This window comes from Pomacea canaliculata, linkage group LG7 (genome assembly GCF_003073045.1).
Source record: "Pomacea canaliculata isolate SZHN2017 linkage group LG7, ASM307304v1, whole genome shotgun sequence".
NCBI lineage: Eukaryota > Metazoa > Mollusca > Gastropoda > Architaenioglossa > Ampullariidae > Pomacea > Pomacea canaliculata.
Genome location: NC_037596.1, coordinates 28,745,330 through 28,772,107, shown reverse-complemented (window position 1 = coordinate 28,772,107; position 26,778 = coordinate 28,745,330). Strand labels below are relative to the sequence as shown.

At 36.6% G+C, this 26,778-nt stretch overlaps 3 protein-coding genes across 5 annotated transcripts in view; 1 reads left to right on the top strand and 2 right to left on the bottom strand.

The window, feature by feature from the left end:
* The window catches only part of LOC112569307 (soluble scavenger receptor cysteine-rich domain-containing protein SSC5D-like), a 155,680-nt gene extending 144,621 nt beyond the window's left edge, over positions 1 to 11,059 (top strand). Inside the window, exons 4-11 of the mRNA XM_025247070.1 lie at positions 82 to 111; positions 1,747 to 1,767; positions 2,612 to 2,747; positions 3,701 to 3,879; positions 5,388 to 5,538; positions 6,792 to 6,967; positions 7,583 to 7,858; positions 9,019 to 11,059. Of these exons, the coding sequence (XP_025102855.1) occupies positions 82 to 111; positions 1,747 to 1,767; positions 2,612 to 2,747; positions 3,701 to 3,879; positions 5,388 to 5,538; positions 6,792 to 6,967; positions 7,583 to 7,858; positions 9,019 to 9,422 (1,373 nt within the window). The 3' untranslated portion in view covers positions 9,423 to 11,059. The remainder of the gene's footprint in view (positions 1 to 81; positions 112 to 1,746; positions 1,768 to 2,611; positions 2,748 to 3,700; positions 3,880 to 5,387; positions 5,539 to 6,791; positions 6,968 to 7,582; positions 7,859 to 9,018) is intronic.
* A 2,690-nt stretch (positions 11,060 to 13,749) lies between these two features.
* LOC112569287 lies at positions 13,750 to 21,938 on the bottom strand. 3 transcript variants are annotated; one of them, XM_025247030.1, is made up of 13 exons: positions 21,651 to 21,938; positions 21,003 to 21,332; positions 20,648 to 20,795; positions 19,576 to 19,748; positions 19,236 to 19,383; positions 18,852 to 19,027; positions 18,214 to 18,501; positions 17,457 to 17,762; positions 16,916 to 17,227; positions 16,301 to 16,630; positions 15,771 to 15,899; positions 15,386 to 15,520; positions 13,750 to 15,040 (listed from the first exon to the last, which is right to left on the bottom strand). In XM_025247030.1, the coding sequence occupies exons 1-13, from the start codon at positions 21,877 to 21,879 to the stop codon at positions 14,967 to 14,969; spliced, it is 2,778 nt and encodes a 925-aa protein (XP_025102815.1). In that variant the 5' UTR covers positions 21,880 to 21,938; the 3' UTR covers positions 13,750 to 14,966. The 3 variants fall into 3 exon arrangements, with proteins under 3 accessions (XP_025102815.1, XP_025102816.1, XP_025102818.1); XM_025247031.1 differs by having other exon boundaries at positions 15,386 to 15,517; XM_025247033.1 differs by having other exon boundaries at positions 14,987 to 15,106; positions 15,331 to 15,520.
* Positions 21,939 to 22,203: 265 nt separating this feature from the next.
* On the bottom strand, positions 22,204 to 25,206 carry LOC112567599. The gene is made up of 5 exons (XM_025244294.1): positions 25,045 to 25,206; positions 24,742 to 24,889; positions 24,154 to 24,326; positions 23,138 to 23,419; positions 22,204 to 22,544 (listed from the first exon to the last, which is right to left on the bottom strand). Exons 1-5 carry the CDS (start codon positions 25,097 to 25,099, stop codon positions 22,204 to 22,206), a joined length of 999 nt encoding a protein of 332 aa, XP_025100079.1. The 5' UTR covers positions 25,100 to 25,206.
* Between the last annotated feature and the right edge of the window lie 1,572 nt (positions 25,207 to 26,778).

The window sequence follows — 26,778 nt, the reverse complement described above, 5'->3', positions numbered from 1 at the left end:
CAACTGATTAAGCATTATCTACCATTTTTTTCGACTTTGTAGCACAAAATGATTTTTTTTTTTTTTTTTTTTTGTTTGCAGGACTGGTGAGACTCGTTAAGGATCTATTAGGTAAGGTCATTGAATTAGGTTAATGGCTTTTCCGCCTTTACCAAACATATTCCCCTGATCGCAAATGAGCGGCCAGTTTACTGTTTCTTATTTTAGAGTAGACCCTAGTCCCTTTCGACATGTTGTGATGTTCCCCTTTAAGTAGAATGGCTATTTCGCACGGACAAATAAAACCGCGTGGACTTCCAACTCTTTCGATTGTGGAAGTCTCTGAAAGTTTTTGCTTAGTTATACAGTGATACCTCGGTTCTCGAACGCCTTGACTTTCGACCAAATCGGTATTCGACCAGGAAATTCGAGAAAATTTTGTCTTGGAATTCGAACAAATATTTGGAACTCGAACATCCGAACGTCCGAGATGAGCCGAGTTGAGCCGAATGGCGTTCATTCGGCCCAGCGCGCCTTCCTTGCGTCATCAGTGACAATAACCATCCCCCTTCCCTCCTCCCTCCACATTCATTCCCTCCTGCCATAAAGTTTGGTACAGGTACAGTAAATGAAACACAATTTACTGTACTGTACAGTACATTTTTGTTTTTTTTGGTGTGGTTTTGTTTTAATAAATACACTTTTATTTCTTATTTCTTGTTGATACTCATGTTTTTGTACATATTATATACAAATTAGGCCAGTAAATAGGCCTTTTCTGGGGCTTGGAACGAATTAATCCAGTTTCCATTATTTCCTTTGGGTTTCATTGCTTCGGTTCTCGAACAATTTGGTTCTCGACCGTCCTCCCGGAACGAATTATGTTCGAGAACCGAGGTATTACTGTATATGGCCAGGCAGAGGTAAACGGCAAAAAACGAACGCAAGCCATAGGAGAGGTTGTTAGAGTGCTGGAGACTACCGGGTTGTTTGTAGTACAGAGGTAGTGTCGGTACGTGGCCTGTGCGAAGTCGTACGGACTTACCAACAGCCAGTAATCATTTATGTGTACTCTGTGAGCGACAGAACAACCAGATCACGAGCCTCTGGTTAGTAGGAGAAATAACTCCTGTTGCTGTTATTTCGGCTGATTGCTATGCTGGCCAAGATGACGGGGGAGACCACTATGTATTCAAATTTTTTCGTCAGTTTTACAGGACGACTCTGCTATCAAAATATTGTGACAGGGACTGCGGTAGGCGGTAGGCAAGCAGTCACGTCAGGGATTGCGTGGTCGGGTCATCCTAATTGCCTCAGGACATGAAACTGTAATCTGTTTTAACTTTTCTGCAAGCTCTTTGTCTTCGTTATCATTTCGGTCATCGTTATTGTTGTAATACAGTCAAATCTCGCTACCCCGGGCTTAATCTCAGCAAGTGCGGGCTTAGTTAAGAGCTCGATCCGGAGGGCACTAAAATACAAAAGTTGTAGGGACTGCTGCCAAGCTGTCATTGCTTTTTTTTTATTACAGCTTGGTAAACCTGCCAATGAGACTTCTCATTTTTGTAGTCATTTAGGCACAATGAAATAAATCAAGGACCAAACGTTAATGCCAGCTACTTATCTACAGTCATTTGACAGCGAAATGTAGAGCCAATTATATGTAAAGACAAAAAAGAGTTCTATTAGCTACCACTCAAAAAATGCAAACCGTCCACCATTGATATAGCCCTCAGTTGTTGTTTTTTTTTTTTTTTTTTGTTTCAGCCGATCCAAACCCAGTTAAAGGTAAGTAAATTTCCTAGTTCGACATCAGTAGATTTACAAACTAGCTATGGACATGTCAAACATGGACCTGTAATTCGGCTTTCTTCGTTTCCTAATTAAAACGTTTGAATTTTAAACTACGCATTGGAATATTTCGATCACTGTCTTAACTTAAATATAGTATTTATTTGATAGCTTTGCTAGGAAGACGAGGTTGAGCAAATATGTATGGGTATCATATAATATATACATAAATGTTATTACAATAATAATAAATTTGTGATTTACATAGAGCTTACTCACGTTAGTAAGAAGGTAGAACGGAGTAAAAGTTATTTATAAAGAGAGAAAAACCATTGCACCTTCCCAACACCTCCGCTGGCCACCTAGTCACGCTTTACTTGCTGAAGCCATTAAGTCATCTCCCCTCACAAGTATCTCTGCTGGTCGACACCTCTATACCTTTGTGGTATGTATTTTGCTCAATACACCCAACATCACCCTTCTTGTGAGCGATTTTAAATCATATAAAAATTTCCACGCAACATCTTTTGATTTTACTATTATAACCGCAATAGCTTTTATCTTATTGTTTGATATTATATTGGTGGCATTAGATTTTGTGAAATTGTCCATTAAGCCTGATTATACTTACTGTTTTATATTCCTTAGTTGTATGTGTGGCTGCGTGCACCTGAACGCTCGAGAGAGTATTTGTGCATATAAAAATGCATACTTTGACGTACACATGCATACGGGTGAAAGAGTTTGCATACCTGTTTTGGTGATAAATCTGCTTTTTTGTGAGTATTGATATTTTCCTTGCAAAAAATTCAAGGTATGCTTTTTTTACCAAATTGTTTAGATGTGCGCTTGGTTAATGGGACAGAAGAGGCCGGGCGACTTTTGATTGAACATAAAGGAACCTGGGGCACAGTGTGTGAAGATGAGTTTGGAAGGGAAGAGGCTCTTGTGGCTTGCAAAATGTTACAAATTCACGAGTAAAATATTCCTCTAATTTGTTAATTTATTATGTCCCATTACTTTTTTTCTGTAAAACCATGAAGGGTAGGTTAAGCCACTTTAAAAAAAAAACTTTTAAAAGATACGCTTACGTATTTTAGATATAATTATATATATACACACAAGCTTGTAATCATCAGACAACAATGTCGTTACACCTGAAAAAACTATCTCTCTTACTTTCAATTCTTAAATTGTACTAGTTGAAAAAGAAAAAGGGATTTTGCTAAAAAATATACTTTTTTGCAGACAGCGAGTTTTGTTTTCTATTTTGTGTTAGCCTTATAATTTATTTATCAAACTGTACGTCTACATAATATATCTTTTCTTAGCTGTAGTTAGTTATCTATTTTTCTGCAATAATATTCATTACCTTCTACTTTTTTATGTTAACGAGATTTTCTCTTAAAGGCACAATCACTTAAACAACAGCAGCATCACTAATACTAAGTCTAATTCTACTCCTCCTCCTCATAATCATCATCATCGACATCATTCATTTATTTATTTTCCAAGTGATAGTGCACTACGAATTTCACTTAATATTTGTGAAAACCACTTCAAATCAAAGATCATTGTAGATTGTGAAACCTACAAACCTGCAGAAATCAACCATCATCTCTTTGGTTTTAGAAAAATTGAGCTTCAAACTACTATCGTTTCAATTAGCCACCAGATGATCACCTTTAGTACTCAGACCCAGTTATAATGGTGATGGGTCAAATCACCGTGAGAAAAAGTGTCTGATGCTAAATAACATATGCATTGACAGTCAAAGCTAAAATGAGCAACAAGCATATACATTGTCATTTCTAAAATATTTCCAAGAACTCGGGATGCTTTTTTATAGAATTATAAAGATATTTTACTTTTAAGTTAAAAACAATATTTACATAATGTAATTATGTTATAATGACTTTTTATTATACAGTGGTAAAGCAGTCTATGCTAAGTCCATCATGTTCGGCGCTGGCAGCGATGAGCAACAAATTCTGCTGAGCGACCTCAAGTGTAACGGCACAGAGAAAACGCTGTGGGATTGTAAACACAGTGGTTTGTACAACCACAGTTGTAGTCACAGCAAAGACATCGGCATCATTTGCAATTTCAGTAAGAAATTTGTCTCTATATTGTTAGTGTTAAAATATCAATGGGATTTCCAAAACAAAAACCCAACAAAAACCGAGGTACCGAGGATCTGTGCCACAAACGGCAGAGTGAATTAAGATGGAACGTTTGTATGTAACACTGTGCACAACTGTCAGCAAGCAAAGAGAGCGAATTACATGTGATATGCTCAGAGAGCGTAGATATAGAGAATCTGCATTCCTTTCCGGTCTTTACTTGTTAAGAAAAGTTGCGTCCCTTTAAAACGTGATGCTGGTCAGAGAGGGTAGATATAGAGAGACTGCACTCCTTTTTTTTCCTTAGTGATGCAGTTAAGTCCCTTCGAAAAGTGATGCTACCAGAGTGCAGCCTCTCTATATCTACGCTCTCTGTGTTCACATCTAGATAATTTGCAATAAATGCTTTCATCTCGCATGCGGTCAGCTTACCACGCTACCTCTTCTCGCCAACGTATTGTAATCACAGTAGAGTCTAAACTTTTAGTTGTGTGCGTAAATGAACGAATACATAAGGGAGAAAACACGGAATTCTTTAGGAATTGTTCTTTCGATTGCTTTCCTTTAAAGGCTAAAAATACAGGTATTTTCTCGTGTTAGAAACCACGCAAAGGTTTGTTTATAAAGCGCCATATTTACATTCGTTGCCGGTTACTCGATTTGACGTGGATTTGTACTTAACCGAAAATGAGAAGAAAACAGTAAGTAAAATTAAAATTCAAAAGTATATTCTAATAAAATATATGCCTGTTTTGTACTTTTATGTGTGTATATATTTTATACATTTTTTTCCTCTGATTGTCAAACTTTCGACCTACTTACTGATTTGTAAGTTTTCCTTCCTATACAGTTACAGTCTTTCAGTTGATTTTACTACAATACCACAAAATATATATTTGTTAAAATTTACACCATGTAAATGTATTTTAAATGATCTTTAACATCCATCGCGTGTTCATAACACCAAAACGGTCCGAGGGCTATGATTGGTCAGTGGCTGACAAACTAAAGGAGACAATCGTTCTCTTTGTGGATTATTCGGTCTACAATATAACCTGAATGTGAGTGGGTTTCGAGATAGCCTGGACTAGATTAAATATTCCAAAAATACCGAGTATTTTCTAGACAGAATTGTACTGATGTGTCGAAATGAAGTCCCAAACAATAGGATACGATATTATTTCAAGCTGTTTGATTGCTTAAAGGAAACCAGGAAATTACGCGTAGAAATATTTCTTTAAATGAATTGTTAAAAAACTTTAAATAAAAGATTTTAAGGGGAAAGACGTTCGCAGAGAGATAAAGAGCGAAAATGAGACTTACAAACAAGTGTACTTACCAACAGACACACACACACACTCTGCTACTCACGCACTTCAGCGCTGACCATGTAAGTGTAAGGGTAGAAATTATATGTTGAATTATGCATGCAAACCATGTGGAGGAAAAAAAAATATTGTTAAAATTTTAACATAACTCACATTATAATTTTAGATGCCGACCAGCTTCGTCTGTCTGGTAAACGTCGAATCAACCAAAACATGGGTCGTGTGGAAATCAAAGTCGGTGGTGTGTGGAGCGGTGTTTGTGGCAGCTTCAGCAGCAGTTCAGCCAAATCCATCTGTAGACAACTTGGTTATCCATCGTAAGTCTATTTTTATAAACCTAAGTGAATTAATTCACTTTAAAAACAGCAAACGAATTGCATTACTAGACACGTGTAAATACTCATTGCCTTGATGTGCCCATTCATTTGAGTCTGTGTGATATTGGTTACATCCATCATCCTCGTTTAAGATCATCATCAATGTAGCTACATATTAGATTTAACTTTATCCTTATAGACCGATGTCATAAATGTTTAAATTGAACGCAGCAAACAATGAATTATGAATTTCCAGCACTGCATTTATGCAAAAAAACATAATATACAGCCTGGATGTAGCACCAGCTGATTCCGCAGCTTACGTACTGTTTGCTGAACACCTAGTTGACGACTAAGAATATATTCTCTGGAATCAACACACAAGATCCAAAGCGAACACCACGAATAAATTCTCTGGGATCGACACATAAGATCCAAAGCGAACACTAGAAATAAATTCTCTGGGATCGACACACAAAATCCAAAGCGGACACTCCACACTTTCAGTCCGCCTCTCTTAACTCCACACAGCCGTCTGCTGTCTTCCAAATAATTTTCACGCTACGTCCCTCTCAAATTGCGTCATAAAATGACGTCGGGTTCTGACGCAAACCACGACGCAGCAAACACACTCTCATACTGGTAAGGGCAATAATCCCTGACTAACAACAGACAGGGGCAACAACACCCAGTTCCTAACATTCTCAAGGCGATCAATAAAGAGCAACATATGTATAATTAAATATAGTGAACTTTATCATCGGTAGCATATTTATTATATTGCATTAAAGTCTCTAAAATAGACATTTATTACATTGTCAAATGGCATTACAGAAAAGATCATTAACCATGTGGTTAAGAAGAGATGTACATTTTAAACAGAAAGTCCCATCAATTTGCGGTGTTTTATGGAGACTGTATGCAGTGGTGATGTACATCAATTTTAGCGCTTTTGTAAAGACAAGCAAATGGAAGTCGTATCTTTGTTTGTGGACATTATATCAGTAACTGGTCTTATGACAAAGTTTCCTCCAATAAAATATTGTTGATAAATCATCTGCTTAAATGTTACTATAGCTATCTACTAGTCTTGTTAACACAGTACGCTTATCGAAAAAACAAAAGAAAACAAAACAAATTTTAATGGAAAAAAAATTCTCTGATACCAGAATTGCTCCTCGATTTTAGAGACAAAAAAGGAAGGTAAAGACAATTACAATTAAATATTTTAAAATATGTTTTACTTATACCAGAACAAGCGCAATGACTACGTCGGTTTCGTCGTTTGGTCCAGGGGAATCAAGAGGCGTCTTAGAAGTTAATCTGAACTGTACAGGAAACGAGAGCAGGATTAAAAATTGTCTTCTGGACCCTCTCTTTTACAGTGCCAAGTGCAATAAAGAAGAACTTGGTGTTATTTGCAGCAATAGTAAGAGTTTCTAATTACATTGTTGCAAAAGGTTTTTAATATGTATCACCTGCATCAAGTGAGCTGTTAAGACATGAAAACAGCCATTTAAGATATAAATAGATGGAAGAGCACTTTAACGATATATATTTTCTTTTGCTATATAAATGTTCAAAAAAAGAGAGTCGTAAATTTATTATTATTATCCAATTTGATTTCATTACGGCAAAACAATGTTTTATCTATAATGCATAACATTTGAAGTGGAACTTTAAAAAGCATTACAAATGAGCTGAGCTGCTTTGATGAGTTCAGATTTGATCTGAACTGCAGAGATATCAAAGTTGGCAAAATGTTTCATCGCTTTTAGAACAATAATACATGCCCTTTTATAATTTACCTTCTTAGTTTAAATACATCAAGGCATCTTTAGCACTCTTAGGGTTTTCTTTTACTTATACATGCACGGTGTCTTTGCATCCTTTAGCAAGAATGCGTATCGGTTGCATCGAAAAATTGTACACTTCTTAGTGTGAAACTTAGTTCTTTCATTAATTAGTGAATAAAAATCCAAATACAGTTCAGCCATGTGGTTGATTCTTTTGCTCGTGCTTGTTCACACTTTCTTATTTTCAGGAACTACATCTCTTTATGTTGTTGTTGAATCATCTACTGAATACCCATTCATGGAAGGACAACACGTAAGTCTGAAGTGTGAGAAAACACAGTCAAAAAAGCTTGTGGCTAACTACTCTTGGCCAGAAACTGCCGGTGGAAGTCCTTTTGGTCAGTTCCTGATCTTTGACAATGTTACGAGAGAGCACAATGGAATGCTAGTGGGATGTGCAGGCAGCTATGGAGATAACAACGAACAACTCATATACAGTGACACTACAATGTTACAAGTTTACTGTAAGTTAATAATAAGCTCAAGCTGACCAGATAAGTGTATGACAATGTTTTTGTTCTAAGGTTTTTTTTAAAGTAAAGTGAACCGCACTAAATTGACATCAATGTACTTCTTCTCTAGGATATTTTAAGTTTGTATATTGCACCAAAAGTTTATAAGATAATCAAATGATTTCTAAGCCCAAAGGCGCTTGTTTATTTTTCTGAAAGAGAAGAAAATGAAATTAATGATTTATTAGATCATGCACTCCATTTCAACTGTACGGGTATACAATTTCCAGGTTTTCTGTTTGTTAGTCAATAAACTAAAAAAATTCTTACGTTTAAAATATAATAACATTAAGTAGCAGGCATAAATTGCGACATGGACCTTATCTTAATGAAAAAAACTCATCACTGCGAAGGAAGAGGTAATGTTTCTCTAAAAAGCCATCTTCAGTTTCTAAAAAATCATTCTAAATCATTAGAAAAGGCTAACTAATTTCTTGCACGAAAAAGGACGCAAAGTAGTAGTGTTCAGTAGTAAATGAACAAAACATGTACAGTAGTTATAAATATTACTCTATGTTTGATGGATAACATAAAAGGTGTTCCTGGTACGTTCAGCCTTGAACTAAATCATCACCTCTGGGGTACAGTTTATCTTTTGAAATAAAGCACGTGGTCTGAAGTCTACTTACAGTGCTCCTTTTGTAAACTGAATAAAATGTAACGGTTCTCTGCTTTCAGTACGTCAACTACTTGATATAGTAAACTATGTTAATCAGTTATTAATTATTTAAATCTTCTCAAGAGCAGAAGATACACAATTAGAAGCTGCTATTATTTTCTCCCCTGCCCCTTTGGCTAAAATTGTGTGATTTTAATATTGGATACATCCAATATTTGTAGTATTATTTGTAGTATTTGTAGTATTATTATAGTTTTATCGTATTTTTTTCCTTGGTATTGATTTATTTGTGATTAGTAGTGATTCTATTAGCACTAGAGTCTTTTTCGAGCCATAATGATTTTGATTATATTTATTATAATTAGATTAGAAACTACAAAAAGCTGTGAAATTTGTTTCAATAGATAATTTGTGACTAAAGCTAATGATTTAAGTAAATACTTTATAACATTTCTTTGAGACAATTTTTTTTTTGTATTTGCATTGTGTGCAGGTGCACCAAAGAGGAAAGCGTCTGACGGAAAACTAAAATATGTTGATATTCGGGATAACAAACAGAATTTCAGCGTTGAAATAATAGCATATCCAGCTCCACACCTAGCAAATATCACTTATCAAGGATCCACTATAAAAGAGAGGATAGAAAAACCTGTTGACAGTAAAGAAATACATGCGGCGTGTGTTGCAAACAGCTTTGAACCTGCCTTGGTTATCTGTAATATCAGCATCATCCATGCTGTTGAAGGGTTTTACCAGGCAGTCTTCAGCAACGACTTCGGGGACTTACCTGTTGACTTCGTGGTTGTATCAAATAGTAAGTGCATTCTGAATGTGATGCATCACTGTTATACTAAACTGTCACGACCGGCAGTCGGACTTGCGCACTCTTTCAAATAACGAAACATGAGATAACTTCAGGTTGGGACATCCCGTTAGGTATTATACACAAAAACTCCAAAAAACATAAATTGCAATACAAGACTTCCAAACAAATCAGTTTAAATCATACAGCAACAAGTTATCACTCTTATCTATTTAAATCATAAGGTATACATCATATATTATTAAACGTCAAATTATTATTAGCTCAGGCTGGTCTACAGCAGTTTCCAAAACTGCAAACTTAATTTCACAAAGACGACATACACATGTCAAATTCAATACATTCATAACGATACCTCTCTCAGAGCACTTTTGTAGCCACCAGAAAACTTCACGTGCTCATGAATATTCATCACACACACACACACAAACAGTCCTTGTCAACCGTCTTACTCTCCCTCTATCGTTGACGGTGGAAGGTAACAATGGGGGTACGAAACCTTCTCCCCTCTCTCTCTACGGGTAAAACTCAAAAAACAAAAGTCTGTCTTTGCGTTGTCGGCACCAGCCGTCAGTGTCCTCGACACTTCACGGACATGTCTTTCATCTCCTCGCTGCAAGGGTTTAACGACGACAGCGACGGCCCTCAATGAGGTCGGTGTGTTGTCGTTGCTGACGTACGAGGGTGAAGCCCACCTGCTCAACACTCTCCGAGGCTTTGATGGGATGCTTTCCACCTTATCGCCGGCTCTAGTTGTTCTTTCCATAGGAACCTCTCGTCCGCTCGCGCCGCTGGATCGATAGCCCCTCGATTGCTCGATAGATCGATCGATCGATCGAACGATGCTCACTGCAGCTACGGTCGGGCTTAAATACCCAACCCAGTCACACTAGACCAGGTGCGAGCACTTCCCGAGCCGCACGTGAGGTCCGAAACTCACGTGGTGCCCAAAATACAAGTGGCTCACGATTTCTACATACAACAGGACAATCACGCGTGTCAACCTTCCATTCATCCTCTGTTACGCACTTGACCGTTACATGGCAGAGGGGCAACACACAGGGCTGGCTGGGCCCACTCCTCCTCCACCCCCTACTACCAAACTCAGGTGAAAAAACCACAGGAGGCACGAACTTGTCCGTGACATAAACTTACAAAATTATTTAAACTTACAAAGAAATCGCATCATGGAAAGTCCAGAGAGTTGATAAATAACATTTAAATGAACTCAGATTTTTAGCGGCGTCCGAATCTCTGTTCGCGACCAAAACCGTGACCGGACCGTGACCGTGATAATAAATTTTTAAAACAAAGAGAATTTTCGTTCGGTTTTTCTGAAGAACGGACGTCACGTCAGCCTATCGTAGGTAAGTTTCAGTAGGTGGGAGAGTCCTGTATAAAATATTTTTAAAACAATGATTATGGTTAATTTAGGTCTTTAGTTAACTGTAAAGGTAATCACTGTATTTTGTTCTCTAGTGAAAATAATGCTGCAATATGTTTGAGTGTAATAGCACAAATTAACCGTTAAGATAAAACTTAATAATTGTGTATTGCAAACAAGTACAGACCTTGTTGTTCATGAAGATAACATTTGAGTGCTTTACTTAGAAGAAATAGTCAAATGAAAGCCCGGCATCCCTACGTTCTATGTGACTACCATTTGTGGGAAAGAGGGGGGAAGTACAGCACTTTTGATTAGAAAATGTACGAAAAACGTTTTCCTCCTTTGATAATATTACTACTTGAAAACTAAGTCAAGATGCTAAGTCATTATAAAGAAAAACGGTCTTCTAAATATAGCATGAGGCCATTGAATTTATAAACAATATTTTAATAATTTGGTCAGTAGTTTAAATTTGGATTGGACGCATCCTGGTGACCAGTAACATCTCCCGTGTCCTCTGTGTGATGATGAATGCTGAATGCTTAGGATGGGTACTAGAAAAACAGTCACATTTCTCCATGTTTCCTTCGTGTGGCAGAATCAACGCGTCATGGGCCTTTGGGTGAGTAATGAGAACTTTTCCTATCGCTAGTTTGCAGGCTAATGGCTTGCTGGCCAGTACGCAGGTGTGTGAGGTGCGTGAGCGATTGTGGCTGCAAGGAGATTTTTGTATATGTGCATCCTGGGCGGGGAAAGATTGAGGTGCTAAATATCAGTCATGTGTTTTTTTTTTAAAAATTTTATTGTGATGATGTGTCGTTAGCGGCTACGATTGTGTTCGGGAGGTTGCTTTCTACACATAGGGTTTTTCGTCTGTCGTAGCACACGACTCTGCTAGCAGAACTTTGCAAGAGTAACGCTTGGGGGACCAGCTTAGTGATTATATGTGCATGGTCGAAGGGCCTGTTACCTATGTGAATCTCTTTCTGCAGGCTCGGATGGTAGCCGGGTTAACCTCAACGGTCAAAGTGTAGTCAGATTGTCATCAACCATCGACTTGTGGACAGAGTGGAACCTACCATCAGAGTGCCGTAAAACTGGGTGTAACGGCCAGCGGACTGTCTGCCAACAGCCGAGATTCACGTCGGCGCGAGGACGGACTGTGTTTCTGCCAGACTGTGGGACAATAGACGAGGGCGTGACGTAGTACTGGTGTCAGCAGCACGTAGTCCCAGGCAGTGGCCTGGGAGGAGGTGACTTTTGTTGTGTGTAATGAGGATTCTGTGCGGTGATTGACCACGCGAGCATCACTTTGTTTGTGGGGAGTGTGTGTGTGTGTTCAATAACATGTTCTTACCAGCGGAGGGGTTCTCTTCTCTGCTTTTTCTTATATTATACTTACATGCATATAAATGGGTGGATGCATGCCTATATCCGCTCCACAGATATAGCTGTATACATTAAATGCAGAAATAAACTTCAAAATGATCACATTGTTATTTAAATATATATATAATTACATAATATATATATATATATATATAATATATATATATATATATATATATATATATATATAACATATTTATATAGTCTTTAAAATGGTGTTTTAAACGGTGAAGAGCATGAATTTTAATCTTTGTATAACAATGTGCTTTATTCAAATAAATATTCATCGTAGGTTCAAAGACCTTCTTAATGTGACTTGACTGCTGCGACGTCTATCCATGTAATCCCCTAACGACAGGTACCGGTCAAGGAATAACTGACTGACTGGCTGGCTGGCTGGCTGGCTGACTGGCTACTGGCTGACTGACTGACTGACTGTCAGAAAGTATTGTTGACTTTTTGATTGTTTTCAAAGCACGTCACAATGTTATCAGTCACTACTATTCCTTCGACACACCGTGCGTGGGATGGTCCATTTGTTTCTTGTTTCCCCAAACCTTTCTTCTCTTATTATTAACATCTCATTTATTGAATTTTGCTAGCTTTTACAAATTAGAATAAAAAAGAAGTTTCAATTTTTCATGCTGTTCTTGTTTCTCCTATATTTTTGTTCGTTTTTTAGTTTGCATTTATGTCTAGTAATTGCGTCTTAGGAAACCGCTCCGTCGGTGTAAAGCCAGCTTAAACTACATCTACTAGATGGGGTGATCCAACCAAATGTTATATTGCTGAAAAAATCTGGCTCACTCTAATACAGACAAAAAAAAATATTTTTCAAGTGTGATTTATCGCTTGGTTTAAAGAATAAATAAAAACTCGCATTAATTTACAGTATATTTACTTCTAAACGGATATTGTCTTTCTGGTTTATGGCTTAATAAGATATACTGATCATTTTCAATAAAGCATTTTTAACTGAAAACAAAGTGCTGTATAAAAGCTTAGTGTTACAACATTGGGCCAAGTGAGATGAAACCATTAGATATAGTTGTAAGATTTAAGAATTTTACTGGTAGGGTAGTTTTATCATAGAGCGATATACTTGACATATTTAACAAAAAAGCTGCTGTTTAAAATGGTTTCATTTAAATTTTTAATTATAAAACTACATTATAGCCTGAAAGAATTTTATATATTGCACGTGATAAGAGGTTGTGGAGCCCAGGCGCTTATTAAAAAGTGCTAAAATAGAAATATATTTTGAAATTTTTATTACATAATACTTTGTTAACACAGTGATAGTGTGAGAGATTGCTTGCTCCTTTAAAAGATATGTTAATGGGCTTAATCAGATGATCACAGGCATCTGGTCTTTTTTAATGATGCATCTAAAGTTTATGGGGATTGAAAAACGACCTACAGTTGTGACCAGCAGTACTTATCAAGGAAAGAACACGAACAAAGTCACTAACTACCACGTTATGACTTGTAAAGAACACTTTGTAATCTGATTAGGGCTGCATTTGTTATCTCCAGATAACTTCCTCTGCTCTTATTCTTACTAATATTTTACTTCATTTGCTCTCAAATTCACACATGACTACACACTAACAAGAAGAGAAAAAAACTGTACTAACGTTTATTGTTATGTTTTTACTAGTGTATGAACGCTTCCAGTCATTTGACAAAAGATTAACCCTTGACTCAAATGATGATGATAATAATAATAACAATAAAAACATAATAATCATCATTTATATTGTGCCTTTCTCGACCAACGACAAATACCTAAGAGCTGTTGAGTAAAAAAAAAACCACTTTTATAACGGGTTTCCTGGTCAAAAGGAAAAACTTAGCATAATGCATCGGAAAAGCAAAACAGTAATGGTGATTCCCAGATTCTCTTAGGAAGAAAGCAGTAAGCAGATAGAGTCAGGTGAAGATAGGATGTAGATAAATGTCAACTTCAGTTTATTTTGCCAAAGGGAGATCACCCCAGCACATTACGTCAGACTATGGATCCAAATATAATCGTTTGTTGTCCAATCGCTTTATAAAACCATCAAAGTGAAGAAGAAGAAATAAACAATTTCATTGTGTAAATAGATGTTCACAAAGCACTGTCTGTATGCACGACAGCTGCAGAAGTAATCGGTAAAAGAAAAACACACAAGAAAGGAAGAGGCAGGATGAGAACGTTTGTCAAGAAACACTTCAATCTCATCCGTCAATTCTGTAAGGCTGCAGACAAACAAGGTCAGAGAAAAACTAAAGGAATCCACAGAAAAACATAAGGAGCTTCCCCGTTTAGCCTGTCAGGGGAGGATAACGGATAGCACTTCAATGGTACTGGCCCTTTATCATCAGTGACACATTATGTGGTATGCTAACATTAAGGCACACAGACTAAAACAGATTAAAATGAAGTATCTTGATATAAAATTATGTCACTCATTTCTCTCGCTTGATATGCATATATACATACATAGAGCTAGAGAGAGAATTATGTTTTAAGTACTTTAGTATCAGTGTCACACAACACCAAGCTTGCTAACGGGACAGAAAATGAAGCGCCGGATTAAAATAACTTTTGGTAGGCTATATGAATTGTCAATATTTGTTTTTTCCACTTTTGTTTATTACTTGTTACTCGTTAAGGAGCAGAGGGCCACAACAGTTTTTTTCACTTTATTTTAACCTTAGGTAGGTCTATTAATTAATGCTTGAGCTTTGATTACATTATCCTTTCAAACAAGAAAGCACACTTTGACATCGATGACAAAGCTGAATGTTTTTCCCCTGGCGACACAAAATCTTTCTTTGACCTTTTTTTTCGAGTATTTTACTTTCTTACAATGTCTACATTTTCGTACATTGGCGATTTTTGAAGTTGTGTGATGGTTCCGTATTCATCGTCTGCAAGGAAAAGTGTTCGTTGATATGTAAACCAGAAACATATGTACATCATTTTAAGAAATAAAATTTAATTTATAATTTTTTTTCAAATCGAATAAAACTTTATTGTCAGTATAAATGCAGAACATTTTGAAATCCATGCACGGTAAAACCATAAAGTAGTTTTTTTTTAAGCTGTAGAGAAATATGTTACGCAATTCACAAAAAGTGTTATTTGTTACTTTTAATCTTTTTAAAATCCAGTTTAAGATATCATGGTTTATTTTCATTGATGCTGGCCTTTAACTTAAGTAAAAGAAACTTATATAGTCGGTTTCGAAGAATGTTGACCATGTCTATACTCACCAGTCTCAGTGCTCACTGCATCACCGAGTGTGAACACTTCGATAGCCTCCCCTTTCTTTACTGAGGGCTTAGCGTAGGGCGACTCCTCGCAACGTCGCCTTAAGTTCAGGCTGTCGTAAATAGTTTCCTGCTCTGCTACAAAAATTCTTAAGGCTGTTATAATTACATAAACTTACTATAGCTAATACAGCATTTTTTAGATTTTAAAGAACGTATATTTTCTGTTAGCATTTTTGGGTATATAATCCTCGCATATATGTAAATATTTTTATAGTTATACTGCATCATAGCTTACTGTACCTCTAACTTATTTTATACTTTACATAAAAATTGTCACTTTTAATCTATGTCGACAAATACACCTCAAGCAAAGAATATCACATACCTTTTAGTTTGCGGTGCACAGTTACAACAATAAAAATGATTATAACAAGAACTACGACTACTGCAGCACAAGTTCCACCAGTGATGGCTCCAACTAACAGCGAAGATTTTTTATCCTTGGTCCCTGTCTCTGTTAACACAAAAGCCTTAGTTTCCTTTTATCATCCAATTATATATTTACACATACTGGATATACTATACATTAAATATCATTTTATGTACCAAAAAGCAGAATGGAAGGACGTTGTCAAACGACTTTAAATCGCTGAAATACACATTAGATAATACGTACTTGCGATAATGTTTCTTTTAAAGAGGACATGCCTGTATCTCAAAAAGATAGAATTTTCACATTTTTGTTAAAGAAAACACTTGCGAAAACAAAAACAAACAAGTATTACTATGTGCACTTTTCAAATATAAAGCAATTATCCTTTTATAAATAATGTTCTAATAAGTTTTTTTCAAAAATGTGTCACAAATGTCGCTTAACACTATTTCTTCCAAAAGAGCTGACGTACATTTTCTTACCTTTGCGATTTATCTTGAATAAATAGGCTAACTCCCCAAAGCTGTTCTTGAAGACAGTTGTATAAAAACCCTGAGTAACCTGTGTCAGATTGACTATAGAGACGTTACAGGTGACAAGGGAAGGTGAACTCATGTTGGCATGGCACGTGACATTTAAAGTGTTCTCAACCGGAACGCCCTTGATTCTGTCATCTAACACCTCTCCACGGAAGGTCGTGCCTGCTACAAAAGGTGTTGGGTACCCCAGGATTTCAAGTGTGAGCGGACCACTAGAAATGTCCACATCCAGCAAAGGAACCTGTTCTTGAGACATAGTTCTTCTCGGTGCACCTACACACAATGCCGAAAAAAGTTTTATTGGATCATTTACAAAATGATTACTGAACTAAGCCAAGGAGTGAGTCCTATACTAGATTGACGATGTAACTTTTGACAATTATATTTTTGATAACCTGTTTCGCTTAAGGTTTATTGACAATGAGGATTTAAATATAAAACAGGATGTAATTTAATCATATGGTCAAGAATTTATTTTGTTTTGTAAACAATAAAAGAAAGAAGAAAGTATGCAAGAAATAATAAAAGAAAGAAAGAAAGAAACAAATATAGACTTACACAGGACAAGAAGTCTGACGGTTTGATTGTCTTGTCCAATGCCGTTGTTCACTTCACACCTGTAGTCCCCCGAGTTTTCACACTGGATTTGATTTATGACATGCCTTAGTTCTTGTCTGACCTCGGTAACCTGTATGTTACCTAAAGGCTTTGAGTTGAGCACACGGTTGTTGTCTTTGATGCTCACAAACGACATCCGTGGTGTTGGTCTTCCGTCAGCCTGACACAACATCTCAATACTGGAGTTCTCAGCTACAGTGACTGTCTTGTTATTCAGGGCATTTAACTGAAATCTCAGCACAGTTGATGGGTCTAAAATAAAGAAAATAAAGTTAGTCAATGCTTTCCTTTATATATATATATATTTAATATTGTGAGATAATCATATAATATGGTTGGTAAAAAGTAATAAATAGAAAAAAATTGGTGAATAATATTCTCTACAGATGGGTATTAGGAGATGTAAAAAAACCTTTATAAACGAAAACGTAAATAAAATAATCTAAATGTAGCAAATAACACTTAAACCGTGTGCTGTTACATTTGATGAGGACAGTGAGTCGATGCGACGATCTCAGAGGAAGACGTGTGTCATCAGTACGAGACTCTGTGACAACAGTACACATGTATTCGCCACCGTGTTGTGATCGGTTGGCTGAAACGAATGACAGTCGTCCGTTACTGCTGCTGACTTTTCCAGACCACGTGATGGTAGCAGGAGGAGGGTTGCTGTCAGCTTCACATTGAAGAGTAAAGTTGTCTCCCTCAGTAACGGTGCAGTGGTTGGGAAAGTCATGGACTGGCTGACATGCATTATCTTTGGATGTTACTCTGATTACAGGATAATCTGAAAGAAAACATTTTTTTCATTTTAAAATTTAAGTATGATTCTCTTTTTGACTCCCATACTAATGTCTAAGCTTCTATGTCTTAGGGGCTTTGTCTTTTGTATTTCTTTGATGATCTTAACTTTTTTTTTGCCTAACCCAATAGCTGTTTCTTCGTTTTTCCTTAGTTCAAAGGACTTTTTTTATCAATAACTATGTTTAAACCTTTAAACTGCACATACTCTCTAATATAATAAGCTCATTGGGGATAGCGGCAATCTCCTACAAACTTTAGTTATGCTTTAATATTGGTCGATGTTTTTAATTTGATTTTTAAATGTACAATTACATATCAATTTCTAAGGATATGAACAGGATACTTATAATTATCATTAAATAGCTCTTATTTAGATATGTTACTAAACTCACTAAGATAGCTCGTTACTGCATTATAGATCGAAATAAACTCACAATAAGTCTGCAACACTAGGATTTCACTGACTGTAGAATGTCTGACCCCACTGGAGAGATAGCTGCCTTCACACTTTACTCGTCTTCCATTATGTTCTCTGGTCACGTTGTCAAAGGTCAGGTATTCCCCGAAAGAACGGCCACCTGCAGTCTCCGGCCAGGTGAAGTTTGTTATCATCTGATCACGTCTGGTTCTTTCGCACTTCAAAATTACATTTGTTCCTTGTATTAGGGGATAACTATTGGCTGCTGAGCTTGATGCGACCACAATATAAAGTGCTTGGTTTGCTGGAACAGATATAAGGCAAATAAGATATCTTAAACCTTTTATCCAGCGTTTGTTGTAAATAAAAATAGTTTAAAAAATGTGCATTTTTCTAAAGCTTACCACTTACGTTTATATAAGTATATACAGCACGTGTGTGCACCGTTTTTTTCAAATTTTTTCATTTTTTTCTTTTACTTTTGTAGTATTTGACTATTACTAATTATTTTAAAAGCACTTTAAATTAAAAGGCTTAAGGTGTTAATGAATTTATAGATACCGCACGCAAGGAACAAATGTATATGTCGCAAATTTTTGCATTGAATGTAAACGAGTTAAAGACGAAAAGGATGATGAATGAATGATTTCTTACAGTTACTGCAGATGACACCAGCACCTTGCTGTGTAGGACAGCTGTTTATGTAGCCATAGACGGAGGTCAAGCAGCTAAAGATGTTTGTCTCATTACCAACGCAGTTTAATACGGCGTTAAGAAATCTTCCTTGGAAAGGTCCAAATGATGAAGCATCAACTACCTTTGCTTCTATTCTGCATACGGAAAAAAAATATAAAAAGGAGAACTTTGTTTTTCTGTGCCTAATGGTTTCGTATGCATACACGTCCTTATCTTGTTACAACTACCTAAACATTTCTGGAAGTAAGGCAAAAAGTTTACTGTGATCTGTCTTATGTTTCGGTAAAGGACTTTATCACTTGTCTATGCAAATCTAAAGAGGAATGAAAATAATAATCTCACGATGGATAGCCAGCTTGTCTACAGATAACTTTTGCCGTGGTCTCGCTGATGTCACACAACATGCTCCACTCGCCATTTATCAGAAGGTTGGCTTGACCCATGTTTAAGCTCGTGCGCCGTTTTCCCGTTAATCGCACCTGTGAGGTACCTAAGGTATAATAAGCTAAGATTAGCAGTCTCTACAAAGTCCTGGAAAGAATAGAAAGATGTAACAAAATTTTTACAAATTAAAATGTACAGTATGCAAACATTTTGCATAACATATTTGACATTAAATGTAGTAGACTAGTATTTGAATATAAAATGTTCTCTATGACATTACAATGAAAATACAAATTACCGTTGCTGCAAATGACACCAATGTCCTCGCTGGGATTGCAGTCGTGTGTGTAGAGTCCTGAGTGGATGCACTGTGTTAGACTGGCCTCTGTACCGCTGCACCTAAGATCGTCAAGTATGATACTGCCCTGGCCTGCTCCATACACAGATGACCCAACAAAAACTGCTTCTAAACTGTTAGAGACATTGGGGAAAGTTCAAATCTCAGCAACATTTGCTAAAATCTTTAGTCTAAAAGATGAAAAAAGGTCTTCTTGTGGTACAATGTTACACTCGCATGCGCGACAAACACACTGAAAACACAAAGGTACAACACTTTGCTTGTGTAGGAGATTCTACTGTTTACCTTCACGACAAAACATACAAAATAAACTACACATTTATTAGATACACTACAAAGTGTAAACGATTTTTTTCCGTACGTCTTATGATTTTCTTAAATATTTGTAATTTTAATGGTAAATATGTGAGCGTTATGAGCGTGTACTAGGTTATTTTACCTTTTATTGTATACTTTAACTAATTTTTAAAAAAATTTTCATACTCTTTAAGTTTTTACCTTATTTGTGTTTTTTTGTTTTTTGTTTTTTGTTTTTTTGTTATTGATGTTGTCGGCTTTTATTTTACTTCATAGTTTATTTCCCTTTTGCAGGTTGTTTTAGTGGTGAGAATCTTATGTTGAGTAGTCGGTCTACACATTTTTTTTCTAAATAATGCGTCGTCATTTAAATGAGCAGCTGATGAAACTTTAATGCCTCAAGGACTATAAAAAGCTGGTTAAAACGTGATTGCAAAAATTGAACAGACAACAAACTTGGGTATGCAATACTCAAATAGGTCTAACGTATGAACTAAACGCTTACAATTCCTAATTAGAATTAGCATTCGGCTTATTAACTTATTAAGCTTATTATTAATGACTGTATGGCTGATATGCAGTAAAACATATTAGTTTAAGAGGTAATCCCATTTTCTTTCGATGTAGTGTAGTGTCTACTAAGATTTTGTATTGCTTTTAAATAAGATTATCAAAGGTATGTGATAGCTTTGACTTTCACGGAAATACTGAATACCTGCGATAGCCAAGCATCCTGCAGGCCACCTGTGCCTCTTCTTTTCCAAAGTCATCGTCACAGACTGTGCTCCAGAATCCGTTGGCCAGAATTTCCAGGCGACCTTCCCAGCCTACACCGCTCACTACACGTGCTGGGAGAAGTCCGGCTGTCGAATTAAGTTTTCATATATGGTAAAAGGAAAAACATAATGAGAACGAGTTTCGTCCCCTACATCAAATCGCTTAGCACCTTTCTCTTTATTAAAAAGGCCGGTATCAGATTCTCCCATTTGATAGCGTAATGATTAAAGATGTGTTAAAAGCAGGTGCATAAAACTATTTCTACCAAAAGATCTGAAGTACATTTTTCTTACCTTTGCGATTTATTTTGAATGGAAAGGCCAACTGCCCAAAGCTGTTCTTGAAGACAGTTGTATAGAAACCCTGAGTAACCTGTGTCAGATTGACGACAGTGACTTTACAGGTGACAAGGGCAGGTGAACTGGTGTTGGCATGACATGTGACATTTAACGTGTTCTCAACAGGAACAATTTTGCTTCTGTCATTTAAAACCTCTGCATGGAATGTCGTGCCCGCTACGAAAGGTGTTGGGTACCCCATGATCTCCAGTGTCAGGGGACCACTAGAAATGTCCACATCCAGCAAAGGAACCTGTGCCTGCGACTTAGTTCTTCTTGGTGCACCTACGCACAATACCCAAAGAAACAGTTTGAGAGGATTCATTTTGGTCTAATCACTGACTGGGATTACTGAACGAAGCGAAGATGTGATAATACAAAACAGATATACCGGGTAGATGATTTTGTTTAGTTATAATTAGGATAACTTGTTTGCATGAAGGTTAATTGTTAATTGCGATTTATATATAAAACATGATGCACTGTAATAATATGGTAAAATAATTGATTTGTTTTCTGAACAATAAAAGAAATGAGAAAAACGCGAAAATAAAAAAAAAGAAAGAAAAGGAAAGAAAAATAAAGAAAGAAAGATAGACTTACACAGGACAAGAAGTCTGACGGTTTGATTGTCATGTCCAATGCCGTTGTCCACTTCACACCTGTAGTCCCCCGAGTCTTCGCACTGAATTTGATTTATTAAATATCTTAGTTCTTGTCTGACCTCGGTAACCTGTATGTTACCTAAAGGTTTCGAGTTGACCACACGGTTGTCTTTGATGCTCACAAACGACATCCGTGGTGTTGGTCTTCCATCAGCCTGACACAACATCTCAATACTGGAGTTCTCAGTTACAGTGACTGTCTTGTTATTCAGGAAATTTAACTGAAACCTTAGCACAGATGACGGGTCTAAGAAAAAGAGAAAAAAAGTAAGTATTTAGCTTTACAGAAGATTTAATACAAGGAGATGATAAAATTATATATCAATGCTAGTTTTAGCAGTATCTTAAGTTTCCTCTGGAAATCCATAAAGATGTACTAATCTGTATTGTTTTTTTTTTGTAGTAAAAAAGCTTCCTTTATTCAGAGAATGTAAATCTATTTATAAGCAAAAGAGAGATTCAAATATTGGTATAAATGTATTGACTTGATACTAAATAACAATACGAAATAACCATCTGTTGTTACATTTAATGACGACAGTGAGTCGATGTGACGATCTCAGAGGAAGACGTGTGTCATCAGTACGAGACTGTGTAGCAACTGTACACACGTATTCGCCACTGTGTTGTACTCGGTTTGCTGATACGATTGACAATTGTCCGGAACTATTGCCAGCTCTGCCAGACCACGTGATGGTAGCAGGAGGAGGGTTGCTGTCAGCTTCACATTGAAGTGTAAATTTGTCTCCCTCAGTAACGGCGCAGTGGTTGGGAAAGCCGTTGACTGCTTTACATGCATTATCTTTTGATGTTACGTTGATGAAAGGACGATCTGAAAGAAAACATCTTTTACTTAAATGTAGGTTTGAACCTCCAGCATTTTTTTCATAAACGAAGCTAACAAACAAAATCACTTCAACCTTTGCCCCTGCCTGCCATTGATTGCATCTCAGCATTGTGCTTGACTGTCTAATTGTTTATGGCCTTTCAGTTTTGTTTCTACTGATTTTAGGTTTCTTTGGATAGCCTGGTGTTAAAGCCATGACAGCTTCTTTGTCTTCACTCTATGGACTAACATATAGATACACATGAATGTTTTAATATCTCGTAAAATGTACTCATGTGATTACCAGAAATCTCTACAGCTTTTAGCCACGTTGTTAAACATTGATCTATTTATTCTTCATTTGATAATTTTATGTATAGTCTTAAATATCACTTCGAAATCGTAAGCTAAGAGAATGATGAGGATGAGAAGGATGAGGAGGAGGAGAAGGAGGAGGATGAAGTGAAGGATTAGGAGGAGGAGAAAGAGGAAGATGATGATTAAACTGCTCAGCTGTTGTGTTGCTGAAGAAAAGTTCAACATCCAAAGGTGAGACCTACGAAAAAATCTTGTTTGTATTACACACAAAATACACTTACAGTAAGCTTGTAACTCTAGTATTTCACTTGATTGTCTGACCACACTGAAGAGATAGCTGCCTTCACACTTCACTCGCTTTCCGTTATGGTCTCTGGTCACGTTGTCAAAGGTCAGGTATTCCCCGGAAGGACGACCACCTGCAGTCTCTGGCCAGGTGAACTGTGTCATGGTTTGATTATGTTGAGTTCTCTCGCACTTCAAAGTGACACTTGTTCCTTCTAATAATGGATAACTAGTGGCTGCTGAGTTTGCTGCGACCACAATGTAGAGTGACAGGCTTCCTGGAACAAATATATAGTCATGTATCTATAAATTCTCTTTGTGGTGAATTTGTTATAAAATTGCTTTTAAAATTTTAATCTTTCTTCACGCTAATGATTTGTGTTTGTATATATATATTGATCTTTCAGTTTTTTCATGTTTCTTTCCCTTTCCGAAAATTGCTGCAAATTAATTATGACAGAGATATTTATCGATATAAGTTGTGTAAAGAACACAAGCTTGTAAGACGTCTTTGGTTAATAAGATTTATCATCTTTAAACATAATGCAGTGACAGCCTGAGGAAAGATTAAAAATATATGTATGTGTAGAATATTATAATGAAGTTTTTTTAAAAAGAGACTTTATCATAAATTTTTACTTCTACAGAGAATGAGCTATGCTTTCTTATTTTTACAATTCGGTTAATGACAATTAAGAAAACAATTCAGTTTCCGGGGTTGATCTAATAGAGAGTTTATAGTTTACAAACGCACGAAAAAGCGTCTGGATTAGAATTTTATTATTCTCCGATCGCGAGAGACAAGCCACAGTACCTTTTGTGCAGGCTTAAAAAAAATCATGTTTACATATTTATATATTAAGTTTTATGTAACGCATTTCCATGTATGTGTTTGTTTTAACTTACATGAATACAATGAACTGTCGACATTTCATCGCAATAAATGTAACCAGGGAATTAAAAAACAAGTAAACTTTCGTAGCTTACAACATTGATTGAGACACATTCTTACGATTGTTGCAGATAACGCCGACGTCTTCGGAGGGGCGACAATTGTGCCTGTAGTAGCCCCGATGAGGACATTGCTCCAAGCTTGTTTCTATTCCATGGCACCCGACATCGTCAAGTAAAATATTGCCTTGACCCTGCCCGTACATAGCAGAGGACACAGCAACGGCTCCAGAGCTACACACACACAAACACACACAAACACACACAAACACACACGCTCACATACACATGCACACAGGCACTCGCGCGAACGAATACACACAGCAATGTATGAATTAGAAGCACTTAGAAGTATGTATTGACATTCGATTAAAGTGACTCCATATAAAAAAATCTATCGACATTCAAGACCGTGTCTTATTCTACTCAGAGATCAGATTTAAACATTTCCGTTTTCTTTCATTTTTTTATGGATGTATGTCCTAACTCAATCTTTCAAAAACTCATCACCAAAGTTCTGAGAACATACAGATTTCCGATACATAGGTAAGAATAAAGAGAATTAGGTAATAATAATGATTTTATTTTTGATCACGGAGCATTGCAAATTAATATTTATTTTAGACAGAATAAGAAAATTAAAGCCTACCCGGTAAAGCCAAGCATCCTGCAGGCCACCTGTGCATCAATGTTTGTAAATTCATCATCACACACTGTGCCCCATGTTCCGTTGTACAGAATCTCCAGGCGACCTGCCCACCCAGTCCCGTTCACTACACGCGCTGTGAGCAGTGAACCTGTTAAAAAAATGTCCGCTTATAACAACTGCAGCCCTCAGATTATATATCATGCTTCAGAGCGTCTTTGTAAGGCATTGTTGAAAATCAGACTGAAATGTTTACTTCGATTGCAAAAAAAAGCATTTAAATTAAACAAAAAAATTAACACTTACTTGCTTTGGGAAGAAGTAAGACAAGCAAAACACAAATAGTTATCTTGTAGCACATTCTCCAGTTTAAAACTGAATGAGATGATTGTAACTCAAGGGAAAGAAGAACCCAGGGCTAATCTCCGATCTTGTCTGTGTCCATGCACCACGGCAACGCCAAGTTTTATCAGGGTATAAATAAGGACAAATGTTTTAAGGAGTGTCGACAAGCACTCAATCTCCTTTTCAGTATCGAGAAAATTACAACATGTACGAGAGCTGGAGGTATGTGTCCCTTCCAGTATTCCCCTTATCTTATTAGTATAACTTTCTCTCTGCTCGCCTCCATGTGTGTTTGTGTATGCCTGGACGTGTAACTGTGTTTGCATTTGTTTGTTTTCGTATGTGTAGGCGATTTTTTGTGTATTTGGTTGTGTGTGTGTGTGTGCGCGCCCGCGCATGCGTACAGTAGTCGTACTTGTGGGTTCTTATATTTTTGTTTGATATTGCAGTAGAAAGGGTAACGCTTTTCTGCAAGTTAAGATTGTAAAGAAAAAGAAATATGTTATTACTCCGTGGTCAAAATGTATCAGTAACAAATATACAGTTTAAAATAACACTAAAAATAGTTGCATGACAGACAACGTTTAATAAAATTTTCCATATAAACTGTCAGTCTCGCAAAAAAAATATATATATATTGTCAAAGCTAGTGAAACAGCCGGGAAGTTCCATACTCTCTCCTTACCTTTTGTTATTTTTTATCACACTCTTCATATTAACAAACGATCAGTTAATTGTATGTGTGTCTGGTTGTGTATGCGCGAACGTTCGTGTTTGTGTGTGTGTGTGTGTTAGTGCCTTCATTAAGGTTGATGTATATAGGTGCATTTGTATGTGTGTATGTGTATGTGTAAATTTTAAGTTCTATGTGTCTGGTGTGTTGTAATGGAAGTGAACACACACACACACACACACACACACACACACAAACGCACGAGTACACAGGCGGTAGTTTCGTTACATATTACATTAAACTCTTGCTGAAAGAGGTAATAAATTGTTGATGATTGATTAACGGCTTTACTGATTAGGGAAGTACTAGAGAACTGAGAGTTGAAAGCTGATAAGGTTTGAACTGAACTCTCATTTTTTTATGAATGTGAGCATTCTGTCTCACTGTCCACACACCCAGAAAATTATTACAGCGGCAACATATACAGACGCCTTGGCATGAGCGCGTGCGTTTTCAATATTTTCAATTATACACACAGTCTTTAAAGAGAATATCTTTCTTTTAGTTTGATATAAGTTTTGTTTTATAGTGTTAAACAGTGTCACTTCCATCATCCTTCACACTTGAGACTGTTTTAACGATGCTTCTAATTTCCGTCACTGGACACTGATATTGCAGTAATTCACAACATATGTCTGAACATAGATGCGATGTCTAGGGGACAGACGTTGGAAATCAAGATGGCTGTAACGACAGAGCTAAGGAGGTATCCGCGAAAAATCCTTTCCAGCAATACATAAAAACATGGAGGAGAAGGAGGGAAAAGTGCATTATATTGCAGGGGGAATACTTTGAAGAGAAAATGTATTTTCTTGTTAGAAATTCAAATAAATTGCTTGTGACATCAGTTCTGCTATCTTTTAGACATACTTTATGTAAGGACAAACAGCTGAGACAGAACGAGATAGTTTGTGGAGGGTCACAACTCACAGCCATGTTATAGTTGTTAGGACATGAAAACT

What these genes read in the sequence shown, in the direction of transcription:
- LOC112569287 (XM_025247030.1), bottom strand. Translation starts at nt 21,879, where the DNA reads ATGTTGTGTCAGGCTGATGGAAGACCAACACCACGGATGTCGTTTGTG. An exon ending in TGGTGTCATCTGCAGTAACT is followed by an intron (nt 18,502 to 18,851) that starts GTAAGAAATCAT and finishes TATCTGTTCCAG; the next exon opens with CAAACCAAGCACTTTATATT. An exon ending in CCTAGTGTTGCAGACTTATT is followed by an intron (nt 17,763 to 18,213) that starts GTGAGTTTATTT and finishes GTTTTCTTTCAG; the next exon opens with ATTATCCTGTAATCAGAGTA.
- LOC112567599 (XM_025244294.1), bottom strand. Translation starts at nt 25,099, where the DNA reads ATGTGCTACAAGATAACTATTTGTGTTTTGCTTGTCTTACTTCTTCCC. An exon ending in AGGATGCTTGGCTTTACCGG is followed by an intron (nt 24,327 to 24,741) that starts GTAGGCTTTAAT and finishes GTGTGTGTGTAG; the next exon opens with CTCTGGAGCCGTTGCTGTGT. An exon ending in ACTAGAGTTACAAGCTTACT is followed by an intron (nt 22,545 to 23,137) that starts GTAAGTGTATTT and finishes GTTTTCTTTCAG; the next exon opens with ATCGTCCTTTCATCAACGTA.